The following is a 20,477-nucleotide window of genomic DNA, read 5'->3' as shown; positions in this document are numbered from 1 at the left end:
GAATTTGAGTTTATCAGTTACTGGACAGCATGTGATAATGGTTGATATACATATACACACACTGCAGTTTGAGAAACACTTCAAAATAAGTATGAAAAGATGCAGTTTTCCTTAGTAGATCAGTAAGCTGGAAATCAGATTGCCTGGATTTAAGTTTCATTTTGCTATTGATTACAGTATATTTTGCTATTGATTACTACTTATCCTACTGTTGAGTCTAATATCTAATCTGTAAAATGGTAATAATACCTACTATTATTTTAGTCTGGAATGGGCTCTTAAGTTGAACAAAATAATCTATGTGAAAGCACTTTGGAAAAAATTTAAGGCATCTGTTGATTACCTTTTAATAGAGTGGAGCATTGGCAAGGATAATTAAAATCCTCTGCATGATCTCCTTAGCATTTTGAGGTCCAGGACCTTATTTCTTAGAATGGCCTTACAGGGCTCACAGGAACTATTAAGGTGCATCCTAATGATGGAAGTTCTTTATTACCGTGCTGACATGAAAATAGGGTGTTTCCTTCCATATGTGTGCAAGAATTGCTTTCCTGCTTTCGGTAAGGTGTTCTCAAATTTAGAAAATAAGGCTATGGATACTCCGACTTGAGTTTCATTTGGTATTAAGAAATCCTCAGGGCGCCTGGGTGGCTCAGTTGGTTAAGCGACTGCCTTCGGCTCAGGTCATGATCCTGGAGTGCCGGGATCGAGTCCCGCATCGGGCTCCCTGCTCGGCGGGGAGCCTGCTTCTCCCTCTGACCCTCCCCCCTCTCATGCTCTCTCTGTCTCATTCTTTCTTTCTCAAATAAATAAATAAAATCTTAAAAAAAAAAAAAAGAAATCCTCAGTGTGGGGGTGCCTGGGTGGCTCAGTCGGTTAAGCGCCTGCCTTCTTTCTGCTCAGGTCATGACCTCAGGGTCCTGGGATCGAGCCCGCATCCCATCCCATCCCGCTCCCTGCTCAGCGGGGAGTCTGCTTCTCAACCTCTGCCTCTCCCCCTCCTTGTGCTCTCTCTTTCTCTGTCAAGTAAATAAATAAAATCTTAAAAAAAAAATCAGTGTGGATTATTGCTTCTTGAAAATTCAAATAGTTATCCCCTTTTATCTATGCTTTTCAAATAGTATTTGTACTGTTAGAGATAAGCTGCAGTGTGCCAAGAGATAAATCTGTGGTCACATAACATGGCACTCACTTAAGGAGTGGTTATCAATTTCACTTGAAAACTTGGATAAAAAATACTGTTTTTATATTAGAGCACCAAACGATGACATGGAGAATGTAATCACACTAATTTCTAAGGTAAAATTCAAAGACTTCAAAGAAATTTCATGCTTAAGGGCTCCTGGAGACATGTTCAGTTTTTTCTGCCCTTATAGAGAAAAATTTAAGAAGTATTGCCGGGGCGCCTGGGTGGCTCAGTCGTTAGGCGTCTGCCTTCGGCTCGGGTCATGATCCCGGTGTCCTGGGATCGAGCCCCACATCGGGCTCCCTCCTCCGCGGAAGCCTGCTTCTCCCTCTCCCCTCCCCCTGCTTGTGTTCCCTCTCTCACTGTCTCTCTCTGTCAAATAAATAAATAAAATCTTTAAAAAAAAAAAAAAAAAGCATTGCCTTAGTCTCATTCAGCTAATGAATGGCAAATCACTACATAGCACAGGAAATAAGTTGAATTCCAATTTCTAAAACTTTGACATTAGACTCATTATCCTGATTATCCCCTCTTGTTTTTCCCCCTGTAAATGTCAGAATGTTATAGTGGAAAGTTCAAGGGTTTTAGTCCTATCAACCCTGTCATACCTTTCTTGCTTCTGCACTTTTTGGTGTGTGACCTTAGACGAGTACCTAGCATCTCTGAACATTAGTGTAATCATCTGTGAAATGAAATTAAAGAGTTGTAGGAATTTTGTAAATACTGTATAGGAGTATTAAAGGGCCTGGCATAGTAAATGCACAATAAATGTTAGTACCTTTTCCTTTACTGTTTCTGCATATTAGGATATTAAAAATCCCTCAAACTCATTCTTAGCAGGAAACCCCATTACTCCTCTGAACTTCATGGCATTTTGTTTTTTTTGTTTTTATTTTTTTAAAGATTTTTATTTATTTATTTGACAGAGAGAGACACAGCGAGAGAGGGAACACAAGCAGGGGGAGTGGGAGAGGGAGAAGCAGGCTCCCCGCAGAGCAGGGAGCCCGATGCAGGACTCGATCCCAGGACCCTGGGATCATGACCTGAGCCGAAGGCAGTTGCTTAACCAACTGAGCCACCCAGTCGCCCATGGCATTTTATTTGTAATTCTTTTATGGTGTTCTTTATATTTTATGCATATTACCTTTATATAGAAGACTTGAATCCAGGTCTTCAGACTCCAAATGCAGTGCTGGCCCATGCCTAAGGATACTTTTTTTCCCATGTAATACTGAGACCTTTACAGTGAATAGCCAAAGCTTATATATTTCAACTGATTTTTCTTCCTTTTTGTTTTGAGTTTGTTTCTATTTGGGTGAAAAGCTATCCTTACAAAATGCCACACACTCCCTTAAAAACCTTTCTTTTGTGTTTCATCTTTTTGTTCACCATAGTAACTCAGCCATTGTATCTCTGGGATGCAGCATGGTGCTAGCACAGAGTAGATACTCAAATATATATTTTTAAATTTTTATTTGGGGGGGAGGGCAGCAGGAAAGGTAGAGAAAGAATCTTAAGCAGTCTCCACGCTGGGCGCCAGCCTCTGTCTCACAATCCTGAGATCATGACCTGAGCTGAAATCAAGAGTTGGACACTTAACCAACTGAACCACCAACGTGCCCTAATACTCAAATATTTTTAAACAAATACTTGAAACAAGCATTACTACAAGTAGGAGTCTCCATGTGGCATCCTCAACATAATTGATTTAATCAAGCTTCCCAATATTTTAAGATTATACCTAGAATATTTTAAAACAGTATATTTAAACTTTTTCCAAAGTAAATTTGTTTATTTTATCCACAGCACGGTAGCTCTCCCTTAGCATGTTATTAGCAGCCCTTTTGACATACTGCTTTTACCATGGGTATGAACTCTGAAGGGAAGAAGTTTATATTTATTAAGCACTATTCACATGCTTGCCATTCTGCCTGGACCTTTATCTTGTTTTACAAATCAACATCCTATTTTATAGAGAAAGTTCTACATGAAAAAGGATATAAACATTTTATACTATTTGATACATTTGATTCAAATAATGAATTCTATGAAATGAACAGATTTCTATGGCTAAGTATCATGTTTTGTGATTTTTGTTGATGTATTGAAAAAGAAAATGGAATACTATTTGAGAAAACTTAATAGAACTAAACTAAAATTGGAGCCCTAATGTCCATTTTTGGTTTAGCCTTTTTTTTTTAATGTTATTTTGAAAGCCTGGAAATTGAGTTGGGTTGGTTTTCTTTCCAACTTTAAGAGAAACTTTAGAAATGAAATTCTGGGAAGTGCAAAAACAGTATCTGACGAATAGATGATGATGTAAAGCAACTTTAGGTTTTTGGGTGTGTTTATTGTATAGTGCCCACATCATGGGAAGTGTTAATTTCAGTATATACAGTTACTGGACCTGACCATACCTGGAGTATTCTATTTTGGATGTTTAAAGAGGGAGATGAACACAAGTTCAGAGGAGAAGGACTAGAATAGTAGGGGATCTGTAAGTTGTGTGAAGAGTGGGTGAAGCAAATAAGAATATAAACATGATTATTGTCAGAGTCAAATGTGTGAAAGTTTTAAACAAACTTGTTTCATGCTGACTCTGAAGACATAACTAGATAAAAATCACAAGAAAGTAGATTTCAATTCAGTATTAGGAAAGCAAAGTTTTGGGGTGCCTGGGTGGCTCAATGGGTTAAGCATCCAACTCTTATTTCAGCTCAGGTCATGATCTCTGGGTTGTGAAATCTAGCCCTGCATCAGGCTCTATACTGGGCATGGAGCCTTCTTAAGATTCTCTTTCTCCCCCTGCCCCTCCCCACTTTAAAAAAAAAAAAGACAAGCAAAATTTTTCTCCTCGTGAAAAAATTATGGGAGTCCTGTATTACCTATTGCTGTGTAATAAATTACCTTTTCCAAAACATAGTGGCTTAAACAACAAATATTTATCTCACTGTTTCTGAGGGACAGGAATCTGGGCACAGCCCTGCTGAGTGCCTCTGATTTAAGGTCTCTCTTAAGGTTGCAGTCAAGATGCAGCAAGTATCTCATCTGAAGATACAAATCAGGGATGATCTCCATCCAAACTCAATGACTTGGGCCTCTGTTCCTGTGGGCTGTTGGACTGAGGACTTTCATTTCTTGCTGGCAGTTGAGTGGTTCTTTGCCACTTGGATCTTTCCACAAGGTTGCTTCATGACATGGCAGCTGGCTTCGCCCAGAGTGAGCACTCTGAGAGAAAGGGCACATGCCTACACTCAGGACTCATGTTGAGTGACATCTCAACACTTTTGCTATGTTTTTGTGTAGAAGTGAATCACTAAATCCAGCCCATATTCAAGGGCCAGTGAGTACAAAAGGTTGTAAACACTAGTAGGCTTATTGGTGGACCATTTAGAGACTGCCTTTCACAGGTGCCTTGTGTGGGGGGCGTATAAAATTTTTTCTGTCATTAAGGGGCATTTATGAATAGGTTGGCAGACCCATCTGTTAGAGGTATTTGGATATTCTGTACTAAATAGGAGAGTGGACTAATGTACCTTCCAATTCATACAAGAAATATGTGATAAATATATAAAAGCTAAGGGGAAAGCTAAGGATAGAAAACTTTAATAGGTAATTCTGTAGTATATATTCTGTTGCACTTAATTCAGTAGTTAAGTAGCTTTTTTGGTACATTTTCAAGTTTTTGTGACTCTTGGTTTGGTACATTTCCTTATATGTTTCTGAATGTTGACCTACTGACTTAAAGCCATTTTTAAAAATTTTTTTTATTTTTTTTATTTTTAAAGATTTTATTTATTTATTTGACAGAGTCACAGCGAGAGAGGGAACACAAGCAGGGGGAGTGGGAGAGGGAGAAGCAGGCCTCCCGCGGAGCAGGGAGCCCGATGCAGGGCTCGATCCCAGGACCCTGGGATCATGACCTGAGCCGGAGGCAGACGCTTAACGACTGAGCCACCCAGGCGCCCCTAAAGCCATTTTTTATATAGTTCAATTTTTGAAATATATGCAAATACCTTAAGTTCTGCTTTTTCCCTTTGAAAATAATAAAGTATGTGTGGGAATAAAACAAGAACATGAAGGACATTTTTAATCTATTTTACAAAGCATACTTTTTTTTTTTTTACCTTGGTTTTAGGTGTGATAGAAAACTATACTGTACGTCTCATTATATAATAAAAGGTGAAATTGTGTTCTTAGATAAAACATCTTTTTTACCATAAAGTAAAACACATGCAAAAATAAATAAGGAATACTGTATGAAATTATGAGTATTTTACTTTGACCTTAGTTGATATAGCATTAATTTGTGCTTAGAGTTTAGAATTAATTTTTATTACAAATATTAAGATTATAGACTTTCTACATTTCTTATTTACATACGTATGGGTTGAAACTCTGCTTAATATACATTTGAATTTTCATCATGAGCTGCTGTGATGATTTAAGGAATAAAAATATTTTAAAAATCCTTTGATTCTGGGCGCCTAGGTGGCTCAGTCAGTTAAGCGTCTGCCTTCAGCTCAGGTCATGATCCTGGGATTGAGCCCCACATCTGGCTCCCTGCTGGTCGGGGAGCCTACTTCTCCCTACCTCCCACCCTGCCCCCCCCCTCTCAAATAAATAAATAAACAATTCATCCACATTGTAGCATTTGACAGAACTTCCTTTCCTTTAAAAAAAAAAAAAATCCTTTAATTCTTTGTATGATTAACACCTAAAGCTTTTGACTACAAGTCAGGAGACCTGGAGTTCTTAGCTCTGCCTAATGTCAAATAATTGTATAACAAGTGGTGGCACTGTTGCTCACTAGTAAGTGGGATTCCCATTTTGAATTGTTTTAAAGAATGGACTTGTTTTGGTCTGTCCATACTTACCTGCCAGGTTTCTCTTGAGATCAGTGACACAGTCAGTTGTCTGACTGGAAGCTGTTCAGTGTGAGACCAGAGAACACAGCAAAGGTCTGATAGGTCTTAAAGAGATCTGCTGAACCACGTTTTAAGCAAGTGAGCTATAAGTATATTATTTAAGAATAAAAATTCTCTACACATCTTGTTTTTCAATCTGAAATTCTTATTGCCTTAGGGGCGCCTGGGTGGTTCAGTCGGTTAAGCATCCAACTCATGGTTTTGGCTCAGGTCATGATCTCAGGGTTGTGAGATCAAGCCCTGCTGGGTATGGAACCTGCTCAAGATTCTCTATATAAATTGTCTCCCCTTTGTTTGCTACCCTGTTAAATAGGTGCCCTCCGGTACTTTTTATTTATTTTTTTAATTTTTTTTTTTTTTTACAGATTTTATTTATTTATTTGTCAGAGAGAGAGAGAGCACAAGCCAGGGGGAGAGGCAGGCAGAGGGAGAAACAGGCTTCAATCCCTCTGGGATCATGATCTGGGGGATCATGACCTGAGCCAAAGGCAGATGCTTAAGCAACTGAGCCACCCAGGCGTCCCACCCTCTGGTACTTTTTAAAGATTTCCTGATGGGTGTCGACATGGATGTTGATACCAGGATGTATGTCCTGACACACTTCTGAAGTATTTAGCTGCTTGTGAAATACATGTTTAGTCTTAATGTAAATATTGGGTTAATTTTTTTAGTTTATTTATTTAATCTCTACACCCAGTGTAGATGTGGGGCTTGAACTCACAACCCTGAGATCAAGGGTTGCATGCTCTTTTGACTCAGCCAGCAGGCGCCCCAGATACTGGGTTAATTTCTTAAACTTACAAAACCAAGTGTCTTCATCTGTAAAATAGGAATGAAACTGCCTATCTCATAAGATTGCTATAAGGATCACTTAAACAATATGAGTAAAGATCTTAGAATAGTACCCAATAGTTTTTGCATTGTAAACATAGCAGTTAATCTTATCTTTGGGATTCTATCTAGTTGGTACGTTGATATAGAAGAGAACCTTTCAGATCTAATCCTGTAATTTTTCATAGTTTTTTTCTTTTTAAAATTAAAAAATTGTATTCATACAAGAAATATGTGTGTAAACATACAGGTAATATGTGAATGTTTGTAAACCATTTTTTTTTTTTTAAGATTTTATTTATTTATTTGACAGAAAGAGACACAGCGAGAGAGGGAACCCAAGCAGGGGTAGTGGGAGAGGGAGAAGCAGGCTTCCTGCTGAGCAGGGAGCCCGATGCGGGGCTCAATCCCAGGATCCCCGGGATCATGACCTGAGCCGAAGGCAGTTGCTTAACCGACTGAGCCACCCAGGTGCCCCATGTAAACCATTTCTGATAATACAAATGATAAACAATAAAACAGTCTCCCTTCAGCCCCTTTCTCTGCCTAGTTTTATGCCCTGCATCCAATTCCTTATCTTCAGAGGTAACCATTCTTAACAGTTTGATATGTATCCCACTAGACCTTTCTTTGTTATTGATTTAGACATGCATATCATATCTTCCCTTTAAAAAAATTAAGTGGACCTATTTATATTTATCCATTCAGTTATTTATTGATAGCTATATTGTTCTGTGAAGTGCCTTTGTATTGCGAGGATGCATTCGTATTCTATATTAATGAATTTACCATAATTTAACAATTCTATTGATGAGAGCTCAGTTCATTTCTAATTTTTCTCTATTACAAGCAGATCTTCAAGGAACATCATTGTATATGTACCTTTGTGTATATTTGCAAGTACTTTTTAAGGATAGGTTTCTAGAAGTAGAATTGGTATGTCAGAGTATAAATATTTAAAATTTTCATAGATAAAAATTTCATGCTGTCAGATTCTCTTTCAGTTTGTCCCAATTAACATCCTTTTTTTTTTTTAAGATTTCATTTATTTGATAGAGAGACAGAGAGCACGAGGGGGGTGAGGGGCAGAGGGAGAAGCAGATTCCCCGCTGAGCAGGGGCTTGATCTCAGGACTCTGGGATCATGACCCCAGCTGAGGGCAGATGCTTAACCGACTGAGCCACCTAGGTGCCCCCAAATTTACATTCTTTTTTTTTTTTTAAAGATTTTATTTATTTATTTGACAGAGAGAGACACAGCGAGAGAGGGAACACAAGCAGGGGGGAGTGGGAGAGGGAGAAGCAGGCTCCCCGCCGAGCAGGGAGCCCGATGCGGGACTCAATCCAGGGACTCCAGGATCATGACCTGAGCCAAAGGCAGTCGCCCAACCAACTGAGCCACCCAGGCGCCCCCAAATTTACATTCTTAACACAATATGTGAAAGGGCATTACTCACGCTCTTGCCAGCACTAGATATCAGGTCTTTTTTGCAAAACTAGTAGGCCATAATTGGTATCTTATTTTAATATCACTAGTGACGTTGAACATCTTTTCATAAATTTATTGGTCTTTTATAGTTCTGTGAATTGTCTCTTTATAGTCTTTGCTCATTGTTCAACTGGAATTTTGGGAGGTATTGATTTGAAGATGCTATTTATATGTTCTCAGTGGTAATCATTTAACTTTATGTGTGTTATGTTTATTTCTATTTTGTCCTTTGTCTTTTTTTTTTTTAAGATTTATTTATTTACTTGAGAGAGAGAGAGAGTGGGGGTGGGCAGAGGGAGAGAGAGAATCTCAAGCAGACTCCCTACTGTGTGCGGAGCCTGCCGGGAGGAATCAATCCCAAAACCCTGAGACCATGACAGCCTAAGACCTGAGCTGAAACCAAGAGCTTAATCGACTGAGCCAGCAAGGCGCCCCTTTTCTGTGTCTTTTAACTTGTTTATGGCAACTTCTATTAGAAATGGAAGGTTTATAGTTTACATTTTTAGTGCCAAATTTGACAGTTTTTTTCCCTTACATTTTCTGGGTTATGGGACTTTTTTTTTTTTTAATATTCATTTGAGAGAGAGAGGGAGCATGGGCAGGGGGAGGGACAGAGGAAGAGGGAGAAGCAGACTCTCTGCTGAGCACGAAGCCCTACGTGGGGCTCCATTCCAGGACCCTAAGATCATGACCTGAACCAAAGTCAGACGCTTAACCAACTGAGCCACCCAGCCACCCCTGGGTTATGGGACTTAATTACATAGTCTGAGTCAAAAATAGTTTCGTTTATCTTGTAAATTTTTAGTTCTTCAGCAATTAAATGTGCTTTTAAAATTTTTGTGGGTTTGAATATGGAAAGAACCCAATTACTTTAATCTCATAAAGAAAGATTGAAATAATATTTGAATCAGATCTGAGAAGAGGTCTTGTGTTACAAAAAAAATTACAAATCATTCTCAAATACTACTTCTTTATGTGTATAAATATTTGTACATGGTACAAAATTCAAAAGGTATAAAAGGATATATCCTGGAAAGTCTTCTTCCCATTCCTATTTTAAATTATCCAGTTTTCCTTTGAGACAATCATTTTTTGTCAATTTTTTTTTTCCAAAAGATATTTTATGCATATACACAACATTTAGTGTATGTTAATTGAATTCTTTTCTTTTTATAGCTATATTAAGCTGTACCTGCTTTAAAGATAATTTGTTCTTCAGGCCAAAATTATTCACAGTTCCAGAAGGTAAATTAGAATAATTGATGAATGGAGAACAGCTGTTAACAGTAAGAAGGGACACATGCTACATCCATGTCACAAACCTTAGCAGACATGACAGAGTTTTGCAGTTAGAAGGACTTTTATTTGCTTATATGATTTAAAACAAATCTATTTTCTTCCTCTTATTAAACTGACCTTATAGATGAGAGATTTCTGATTATCCCAGACTTTTTCCCAAGAATTTATGTATACTTGCTGTTATTGAAATGTGACTTAAAGCAAATTATAAAACTTGAAATCATAGAAATTACCCAAATTAACCCTCTTGTTTTATGTATGAAGAAATTGAAGCCCGTAGAGATTAAGTGACTTGCAACATCACATTTATAATTCCAAAGGCCAGACATTTACAGTTAACTAACAAATTTTTAGAATGCTATGTTATTAAAAAGATAGATAGCAAATTTATTTCTCCATTTTTTAAAAAGATTTTTATGTGAGAGAGAGAGAGCATGAGTTGGGGGGGGAGCAGAGGGAGAGGAAAAAGCAAACTCCCCGCTGAGCAGGAAGCCTAACCTACCAGGGCTCCATCCCAGGACCCTGAGATCATGACCTGAGCCAAAGGCAGATGCTCAACCCACTGCCACCCAGGCACCCTCATTTCTCCATTTTTTTAAAGGAAAAGGTGCAGTAGTCTTATGTCCCAGTTTGGTATTACATTAAAAGGCTTCATAGTACTTCATTTCCTTATCTGCATTTTTGCCTGTAAACAGGAATGGTAAGGCAGTGTTATTCATTGTTAGGCACTCTGTAATACTTGGAAGATTAAAGAGAGTCATTTTTATTGTGTGGGATGGAGTTAGAGATTAATGGAGACTTTCTTAAGCGCTTTTCTTGACTATAAAATTTATAATGGCTGTACCTTGATTCCCTTAATCTCATACCTGTGAATCATTCTTAGCTTTGTGCATTTTTCTTCCTTCCTAATCTGTATTCTAAGTGAGTAAAGAACACTTCAAATGTTTCTCATTGCAAAGGAATATTTAAATCATATCTATTTATATTTGATTAGAAAGTTACCACTGATCTTTTTTCATGAACCGTTTTCCATATCCATGTATAGAAATATATATAGAAGTCAATATATTTTGGGGTGCCTGGGTGGCTCAGTCGTTAAGCGTCTGCCTTCGGCTCAGGTCATGATCCCAGGGTCCTGGGATCGAGCCCCGCATCGGGCTCCCTGCTCCGCGGGAAGGCTGCTTCTCCCTCTCCCACTCCCCCTGCTTGTGTTCCCTCTCTTGCTGTGTCTCTCTCTGTCAAATAAATAAAATCTTAAAAAAAATATATATTTCTGTCAATATTATTTTTTTCTTGTTAACATTTTACCTTTAATCTTAGATTTCTAAAAATAATTTTATTTTCTTGCCCCTTAATATATTCTTCTATGTTGTAACTACCTTCCAACTGGTGTCCAGATGTACTCATTATTAAAGAAAACTTATTTCCTTATTTCACCTAGTCCAGAGCTAGATATAAGCAAAACCTTATCTCTAAAAGGAAAATCCATAGAGATATTTTTGTGATTTTTATTTAAATAGGTAAAATTGTCATTTATTATGGAAATACTGAAACCTTCTGTTTTTTTTTTTTTCGTTTTGTTTTCTGTTTTCAGTAGAATACAGTTTATTGTTGGCCCTACATAAATTCTGCCTGGTGAGTAATTGTTCACATGTACCATGGGCTGGTATGTCTACCTAAGATATTGTCAGAGCTGACTTTGGCTAAATAAAGGGCTAGAGCTTTATCCTTGTCTTTTTTCTTTCTTTCCTTTTTTTTTTTCTGTTATTTTTTAAGATTTTATTTATTTGAGAGAGAGTGTGCTTGCGAGCACAAGCGGGGGGGGAGGGGCAGAGGGAGAGGGAGAAGCCGACTCCCTACTGAGCAGGGAATCCCATGAGATCAGGACCTGAGCCAAAACCAAGAGTTGGACGCTCAATCCACCGAGCTACCCAGGCACCCCTCTATCCTTTTGAATGGCTTTTAGAATAGTAGGAAAGAAAATAATTTACTCTGTACCTTTTTAGAGACATTTCTTCATTAATTTTTTTTTTTTTAAAGATTTTATTTATTTATTTGAGACAGAGAGAATGAGAGAGAGAGCATGAGAAGGAGGAAGGTCAGAGGGAGAAGCAGACTCCCTGCTGAGCAGGGAGCCCGATGCGGGACCCGATCCTGGGACTCCAGGATCATGACCTGAGCCGAAGGCAGTCGCTTAACCAACTGAGCCACCCAGGCGCCCCATTTCTTCATTAATTTTTGCATCTTAAGTTAATTCAACTAACATTTGTTGAACACTTAACATACCGTGCATCTCATTTTAAAAGATAATTTTAGTTGTTTCTAAGCTAGTTAACTCTGTTTTATATCTCCTCTGAGGACGGGGGATGAAGATTTATTATTATTATTTTTTAGATTTTTATTTATTTCTCAGAGAGAGAGAGAGAGCACAAGCAGGGGGAGTGGCAGGCAGAGGGATAAGCAGGCTTCCTGCCGAGCAAGGAGCCGTGATGCGGGACTCAATCCCAGGACTCTGGGATCATGACCTGAGCTGATGGCAGACGCTTAACCAACTGAGCCACCCAGGTGTCCCATGAAGCATTTATTATTGAATTCTACTCTTCTGAATTAGAGAAAAATGCTAGCTTTGCGGGGATTAATAGTTTGAGATTAAATATGTATATGAATTCTGTTTTTATATGTTATGTATCTTTAAAACTTCTATTTATAATGTACTTAATTTCTAAATTATATAGCTAGGATTTGGGGAGCCTCTACAAATGTTTCAGTAACACAGGGTGGTTAGAAAAGAATAAGATACAGTCATCAAGCATATACTTATGTTTGTTTTAGTTTGTTTTTTAAAGATTTTATTTGAGAGAGAGCACGAGTGGGGGAAGGGCAGAGGGACAGGGACCAGCAGACTCCCTGCTAAGTGGAGCACCGCTGACATGGGTCTGGATCCTAGGATCCCAGGACTCTGAGATCATGACCTGAGCTGAAGGCAGCCACTTACCTGACTGAGCCACCCTGGCGCCTCTTTATTTGTGTTTTGTTTTATATCTAACAACAGTGAATTTTACAAGAATTAAAATTCTGGGTTGGGTGGTTAAAATACTTTATTTTTTTTATAAAGATTTTATTTATTTATTTGACAGAGACAGCGAGAGAGGGAACACAAGCAGGGGGAGTGGGAGAGGGAGAAGCAGGCTTCCTGCTGAGCAGGGAGCCAGATGCGGGGCTCGAACCCAGGAACCTGGGATCATGACCTGAGCCAGAAGGCAGACGCTTAACGACTGAGCCACCCAGGCACCTTAAAATACTATATTTTTCTACTAGGAATTTCACAGTCTAGAATTAAAGCTTGTGTTTTAAAATCCCTGACCAATTCTAGGTTAATTAGGATATATTTTCTGTATCTATTCAAAATTTAAATGTAAAGTCAGTGTAAAATATGTATTTGTAAGAATGTATTTCTTAGGCTTTAATAATCAGAAATGATGGCAGCATTAAACTTGTAGTTATGATTTAAAGTGGGACTATTGCCATAGATTCATAGTAACTCCAAAGTTACTCCATATTTAGACTGAATATTTAATAAATGGAGGCCTATAAAATGTTCAGGATCATTGGGTATATTGAACAACGTTAGAAAATTGCATCTTGGCTCTGCACTAGGTTGTATGGTTGGTACATAGTGATATAAGTGAAGTGCCCTCTAAGAACTTAGAGATGGAGGGGGCAGTTATTTTTCTGATAATTAGTTAAAGCCATTCTTTTGCTAGTAAAATTACATGAAAATTTGAGAAATTCTGAAACCACTCATCATGCTTTAGGAGTAATCTCAGGGAGGCAGTTCTGAAATGTAATTAGAATTTAGTGAGTAGAAATATCATTAATTTTAGTGTATCCTCTTTTGAACAAAGTCTATGCATAGGAGGATGGTCAGCTCAGAAGAAAGCAAAGAGAAACCCAAAGCATGCGGAACTGGGGTAGCTGCCCTGTTGAGAGAGAATTGGTGATTTGTTTCTTGAGGCAGGCATATCCTTATTGTTGGATGGATGTAGGAGATTAGCTTAGTCTGATGTCATTAAATATTTGAATCATATAATTATCTCCCCATGTTCTGTCTCTTGTTTACCCTACAACCTTCTCTACCTAAGAGAGAAAATGTACTCATCTGATAGGAACATTCTAGTATGCTAGACATTTACACTTCTCATTATGAAGAAGTTGATTGACAAAATAATAAACAAATTGGAAAAAAATTAACATGTTTGCATACATGTATGTGTTTGTTTCTGTGAGCTTCATTAAAGTTAGTTGGTCTTGTGAGAAAGATATGCTTACAGTCTGATCCGATGATGTGTCTTTGTAGCTAATCCCATTAGCATGGTAGTCTTTTGTATTGCTCTGAGCCTTGACATTTGAAAAGTACAACAACTTAGGCCCTTTAACTTGTGTGGCCTCATCTGTGAAATGATCTTCAGAATTCCTCCTAGTTCTAAATCTTTATGAATTCATAACCTATGTGCTTAGTTGTATCACTGCACACTTATAGGTAAAAGTTAGAAGAGATTATAGAGAGTTGAAATATCTTTGTTTCACGTTTAGGTTGATAGTACCAATATGACTTAAAGTTGCACTTTTTAACCAGCCTTACTTTGTTTGGCTCCAAAGTACAAGGTTTAACATTTTACATGTTGCTGCTAGACTATAAGCTTCTTAAGGACAAGGCCAGTGTCTCCTAAGTATAGAACAGTGCCTATCACAGAGAAAAAGGAGTAAGTGCTTATTGAATGAGTATATACCTAGAGCAAGGTATTTAGAACCTGGCTAAACATGGTTTGGTTATTAGTGACTTTTTAAAATATTCTTTATTATGGCAAATTTTAAAAATGTGTAAGAACAGACAGAATAATACTGTCTCAGTCCATTTTGGTTGCTGGAACAAAATACCATAGACCGGGTGGCTTATAAATAGCAGAAATTTATTGCTCACAGCTTTGGAAGCTGGAAATCTAAGATCAGAGTGTTAGCATGGTCAGGTTCTGATGAGGTCTCTCTCTCTCTGGTTGCAGACTGCTGTCTTCTCATTGCATCTTTACAAGGTGGAAGGGTTGAGCTAGCTTTCTGGGGCCTCTTGAAGGACACTAATCCCACCAAGGCAGAGCCCTCATGATCTAATCACCTCCCAAATGTTCCACATCCTAATAACATCAATTTGGAAATTAGGATTTCAACAGTTTAATTTTGGGAGGACACAAATGTTCAAACCGTAGCAAATATAAATATATGAACTTTTATTTACCCATTACCCCACTTCAATAGTCATGATTATTCTTGTTTCCTCTTTACCTCCTTCCAGTCCCCTCTTGTATTATGAAGCAAATCACAGACTTTGTATCATTTAATCTGTATTATTCCACTGTGTATCTTTCAAAGATAATGACTTAAAAAAATTATAGCTATAACCTTTATTACACCTTAAAAAATGACTGATTTTGATAAATATTAATTTCACTTCAAAATACCTGTACTAAATATTTCCATGAAATCTCTAATGTGTAGTTTCCAGACAGTTAATAACACTTAGAAATAAAACAGTAGGACTAATTTTTGTTTTTGTTCTGTTTAATATTTAGGCTATCAACATGACGGCTGAAGAAACAGTGAATGTAAAAGAGGTTGAAATCATTAAGCTAATTTTAGACTTCTTGAATTCAAAGAAGCTTCACATTAGTATGTTGGCCCTTGAGAAGGAAAGTGGAGTCATAAATGGCCTATTTTCAGATGATATGCTTTTTCTGAGGTATGATTTCATTAGTATTATCAGGTTTGTAGCTCTTTCAAAGAAGTGTTAAGTATTAATAAGGTAATATGTGTATTACAAGGATATATTTATAATCATGAGACGGCTATATAAGTATAATTTTTTAATTCATTTTTTTAAAAGATTTTATTGAGAGATAACGACAGAAATAGCAAGAGAGCACAACGGGGAGGGGAGGGAGAAGCAGGCTCCCCATTGAGCAGGGAGCCCGATGTGGGACTTGATCCTGGGATCCAGGGATCACGACCTGAGCCAAAGGCAGACACCCAATCAACTTAGCCACCCAGGAGCCCCTATAAGTATAATTTTCAAAAATAATGTTTGTTTTTATAATGGAACATTTACAAAATAATGTTCTCTATAGAATGTTTTCAGTAGTAAGATCCAGAGGTCCATAAAAAAAAAAAAAAAAAACCAGAATCACAACTCCACTGTGGTTGTGGTGTCATCACAAAAAATACTTGAGTAAGAAATCGGGGACTCTGGAAAGATAATTTCTGCAGTACCATTTTTTTTTTTGCCATAGAAATGAATATAAACCTATTCATTATAGAAAATATACAAAAATAAGGAAGAAAAATCACCCACCACCCAGGCACACTTCATACTAATAATTTTCTGTACATATTTTTTAAAAACCCCAGCAATTCTATTGCATTTATAATTTAGTATCCTTTTTTATCCATTAACATCATAAGGATTCTCTGTGTTATTACAAATTTATACTATAAAAATTTTCAGTTTAATCAATTTCCTTATGGTTCCCCTATTTTTAGACAAATTATTTCCAGTTTATCTTAAAGAAATGCTCTATTGAGCATCTTTTATACAAATGGCTTTTTCTATATCTTGGATTATTTCCTTAGAACAAGATTCTTGGAATTGCAGAGCAAAAGGGAATTAACATATTTGCCAAAATGGGAAGCTAAATATATCCTAACTTGAATTAGATGGAAAAAGAAAAACCCAAATTTCCAGACAGAAATGTATTCTCTGCTTATGTGATACTGAATATCCTTGACAAAGAGTACAGCTTCTTGGACATGTGGCATTTTGTGACTTGGAAAGCCTTAAAAGATGAAGCATTCCCAAGTCATGAAAAAGGAACCTAAAAAAAAAAAAGCTTTAATAAGAGAATTTATTTAAACTCCTTGAACTTCCCTGTATTTGGTGTTACAACTGTCATTTAGCCCTGGGGAGCTTAGTCAATGGATAATCGTCTGGAACCAGTACTGAGGCCATATTCTTTTGGTCCTCTTTCAAGCATTGCTACTCCTGGAATTTAGCAGTGGCTCTCAAATATCCCCCCTCGAACCTGTTGGGTTTCTGATGAAGTTTTACTGGTCTGAAATGCAAACAATTGTAGAAGAGTAAGTTTTTAAACTAAATATATTCATCTTAAAGGACTAACCTTTGAAATTTGTCCTTCCTACTTTTATTTATTTTTTTTTTATTTTTTTGACAACCCCACAGGCGCCCAGGGGGTTCCCACCTGGCCCCCCCACACACGCCGAGGACGCGAGGCAACACACGCGCCCGCCACGGCCCAGCGGCCGCTGTCCTTCCTACTTTTTAAATATTAAAATACCTCTTTATAAAATGATTATGATTGCTTTTTATTAATATTCCTTATTTGCAGACTCAAAAGTTGGCAATCCAATATAGATCCTCCTGTCCATCCCTTTTAAAATTTTACTGTTCTAAAAGCCAAAAGTGGGGCAATTTCTATTATAAAGAGCAGCAATAAGAATGCCTTAGAACTTTTGGAAGTTCCCATAGACCACTAAAGTAGGATGAAATCTGTCCTCATTCCTTGCTGTTTTTATTTTCAGAGTATAAATTTTAGTGTCAAATGCCTCAGAGATGTAGAAATCACAGTTTAGAGCAGGATTTCTCAACCTCAGCACTAGTAACATTTTGGGCCAGATAATTCTTTGTCCTGTGGGGTGTGCATATTGTCCTGTGCATTATAGGATGTTTAGCAGCATCTCTCACCTATACTCAGTTGATGCCAGTAGCACCTACCAATGTGACAACCCAAAATGTCTCCAAACATTACTAGATTTCTTGGGGGCAGAATTGCCCCAATTGAGAACCACTGATTTAGTGAGTCTGGAACATACCCACACACTGGCCCCTAAATAATACAGAAGAGCTTTAAAACTGTAAGATGAATAGGAAAATAAAGGAACTTTTAGACTTAGCCCAATGTTTTTATATAGGTGAAAAAAACACATATTAGAATGAGAAGTGGTTGCAGATCACAAATTCTTCTCATATAGAATATGTTGTTACAAGTAAGTTGTGAAAAATTTAATTATAGTGGTTGAGAAACCAAGTAAAATGTTAACCTCATCACAGACTTCAGACTAAAGTTTTAATGCTGTCATATTTATTCTGCTTTTAATTAGTATAACCCAAATTTGATAACATGCATGGTTTTTCTTTATGTAGGCAGCTAATCCTTGATGGTCAATGGGATGAAGTTCTTCAGTTCATTCAGCCTCTAGAATGTATGGAAAAATTTGACAAAAAAAGGTAAGATTTCTTCTGAAGTTTTTAATGTCTTATCATTGGTTAGAAGCTTAGCAAAACAAAACAATAAACACAAATTTAAAAACAAGACTGTTAATTTTCCTAGAAAATAGTATACTCAATCCAGTTGAGTTGGAGCATTTCTAGCAGACAAGTTGAATGTACTTCGATTGGTTGAAAATCTTATATATAAACCTACCTTTTTTGACAGTGTCTATACAAAAAGCCACAAGGACCATATCTACAACAGTTGTTTCTTCATAATAGTATGAAGATTTTTTTTTTAATAGTGTGAAGATTTAAAGATGTCATTCCATTTTCTCCTGGCCTCCATTATTTCTGATGAACACTTAGCTGTATTTGTATCCTGATTCTCTTTATGTTTCTTTTTTCTTTTTCTTTCTTTTTTTTTTGGCTGCCTTCAAGATTTTTCTTGTTTTTTTTTTTGAGGTGTATTTAACATATAAATAACATTATATTAGTTTCAGGTGTACAATACAGTGATTGGATTTGTATATATTGTGAAATGATCATCACAGTAAGTCTAGTTAACATTCATCCCCATACATATTTACAAAAACTTTTCTTTCTTGTGAGGAAGATTTTTAATGTCTCTCTTAGCAACTTTAAGATGTACAATACAGTATTATTAAAACCATAGTCACCATCCTGTACATTACATCCCCATGACTTACTTTAAAACTGGAAGTTTGTACCTTTGGACCCACTTCACCTGTCCACCCTTCCAACTCCTGACTCTGGCAACAAGATTTTATCATTGGCTTTCAGCAGTTTGAGTATGATGTGCTCAAGTATGGTTTCTTTGTATTTTTCCTGCTTAGGGTTTGTTGAACTTTTTGAATCTGTAAGTCTGTATTTTTCATCAAATTTGGCAGGCTTTTGGCCATTACTTCAAATATTTTTTCTGCCCTTTTCTCTTTTCCTCCTGGGACTCTACACGGTATTAGATGATTAATATTGTCCCACAGGACTGAGGTTCTGTTCCTTTTTTTAAAACTTTTTTTTTTTCTGTATATTCTTCAGTCTGGACTATTTCTACTGATTTACCTTCAGCGTTCACTGATGCCTTTTTTTGCTATTAGCAGTCTGCTCATAAGCAATGCATTTTTCATTTCAGATAATTGTACTTTTCAGTCAGAATTTCCTTTTCTTTATCATTTTTCTGCTGAGATATTTCCATCTGTTTACTCATTGTGACTATGTTTCCCTTTAAGTCCTTGAACATATTTATAGTAGCTATTGTTTGCTAATAGTCTTTGTTTGCTAATTCCAACTTCTAGGTCATTTTAGGCTCAACGTCTATTGATTGCCTTTTTCTTAACTATGAGTCACTTTTATTTTTTTTTAATATATCTAGTCATTTTTAAAATGTATTCTGCACATCGTGGATTCATTGCTGAGACTCTGGATTCTGTTATCTTCCTTTGAAAAGTGTTGACTTATTCATGCAGGTAGTTAACTTGGTTATGCTCTCACTTAGTGGATGACAGCTGAGATCTTTGTTCAGTTACTTAGGCTTCTATGTGTTGCTTTCCCTGGGCTCCTTGGAGTCTCCTTTGCATCTTCACAGTTTCAGGGACAGCCAAAGATTTGGGCTGAGTTTATATAATAGATTTTGGTGTATTTTTCCTTATGACTTCCTTCTTTTTTGGATGTCTCCCTGCTTTTCAGCTACTCTTGCAGTACCAGCTGTTTTTGCTGACTTTTCAAGAAAGTGAAACTGCAACTTTCTACTTGAGTTTTAGCTCACATTGTGTTGACTGGAAGACCTTATACCCTTGAATCTCACCCCAAAGGTTCTTTTTTTTCCCAAGGATTGACTTCCCTCTAGTTGTGCCAGCTTTTTGTTGTTCTTCATTGCTTTCAAATACTTATTTTTTTTTTTAATTTTACCTAGGGTTTATTATTGTTATCTGCAGAAAAGTTAGCCAGATACAAGTTATTCCACCATTAATGGAAGTACAGTCTTATATTGTTTTTGATCCTCCATTCATACCACTGGTGCTATTTGATAACTGTTTGCCTTATACATTCTTCATTCACCTGGAATAGTATTCCTTTCACCATCTCCTGCCTTTACATAGCACACACCTGATCATCTTCCAAGAGTCAGTTCTTATAAGACTTTCCTTATACTTCCCACCCCTTCTGATAGAATTGGTTTCACATTCCTTTGAGACCTTGCCAAAACAGTGTACATATTTCATACAATTTATTAGATGACTCTCTTTTTGAAGGCAAGGATTTTGTTTTATTGGACACAGTTTGCTACCATAACAGTGGTTAAAAGAATGACTGGGGTTCATTATTATTTTCTTTCAGTCCCTAGAAATAATTTTTTCTTTAAGGTGCTTAAGGCATCCAACATTTTTTAATT

At 37.0% G+C, this 20,477-nt stretch overlaps 1 protein-coding gene across 1 annotated transcript in view; it reads left to right on the top strand.

Annotated features, from left to right (window-relative positions):
* Positions 1-20,477, top strand: part of WDR47 (WD repeat domain 47) — a 57,097-nt gene that overhangs the window by 1,805 nt on the left and 34,815 nt on the right. Inside the window, 2 exon segments of the mRNA XM_081815587.1 lie at positions 15,357-15,523; positions 17,999-18,082. Coding sequence (XP_081671713.1) covers positions 15,366-15,523; positions 17,999-18,082 — 242 coding nt within the window. The 5' untranslated portion in view covers positions 15,357-15,365.

Source organism: Leptonychotes weddellii, chromosome 4 (genome assembly GCF_054177405.1).
Source record: "Leptonychotes weddellii isolate Sample4059 chromosome 4, ASM5417740v2, whole genome shotgun sequence".
Lineage (NCBI taxonomy): Eukaryota > Metazoa > Chordata > Mammalia > Carnivora > Phocidae > Leptonychotes > Leptonychotes weddellii.
Note: the sequence above shows the minus strand (reverse complement) of the source record. Positions and strands in the feature narration are given on the sequence as shown.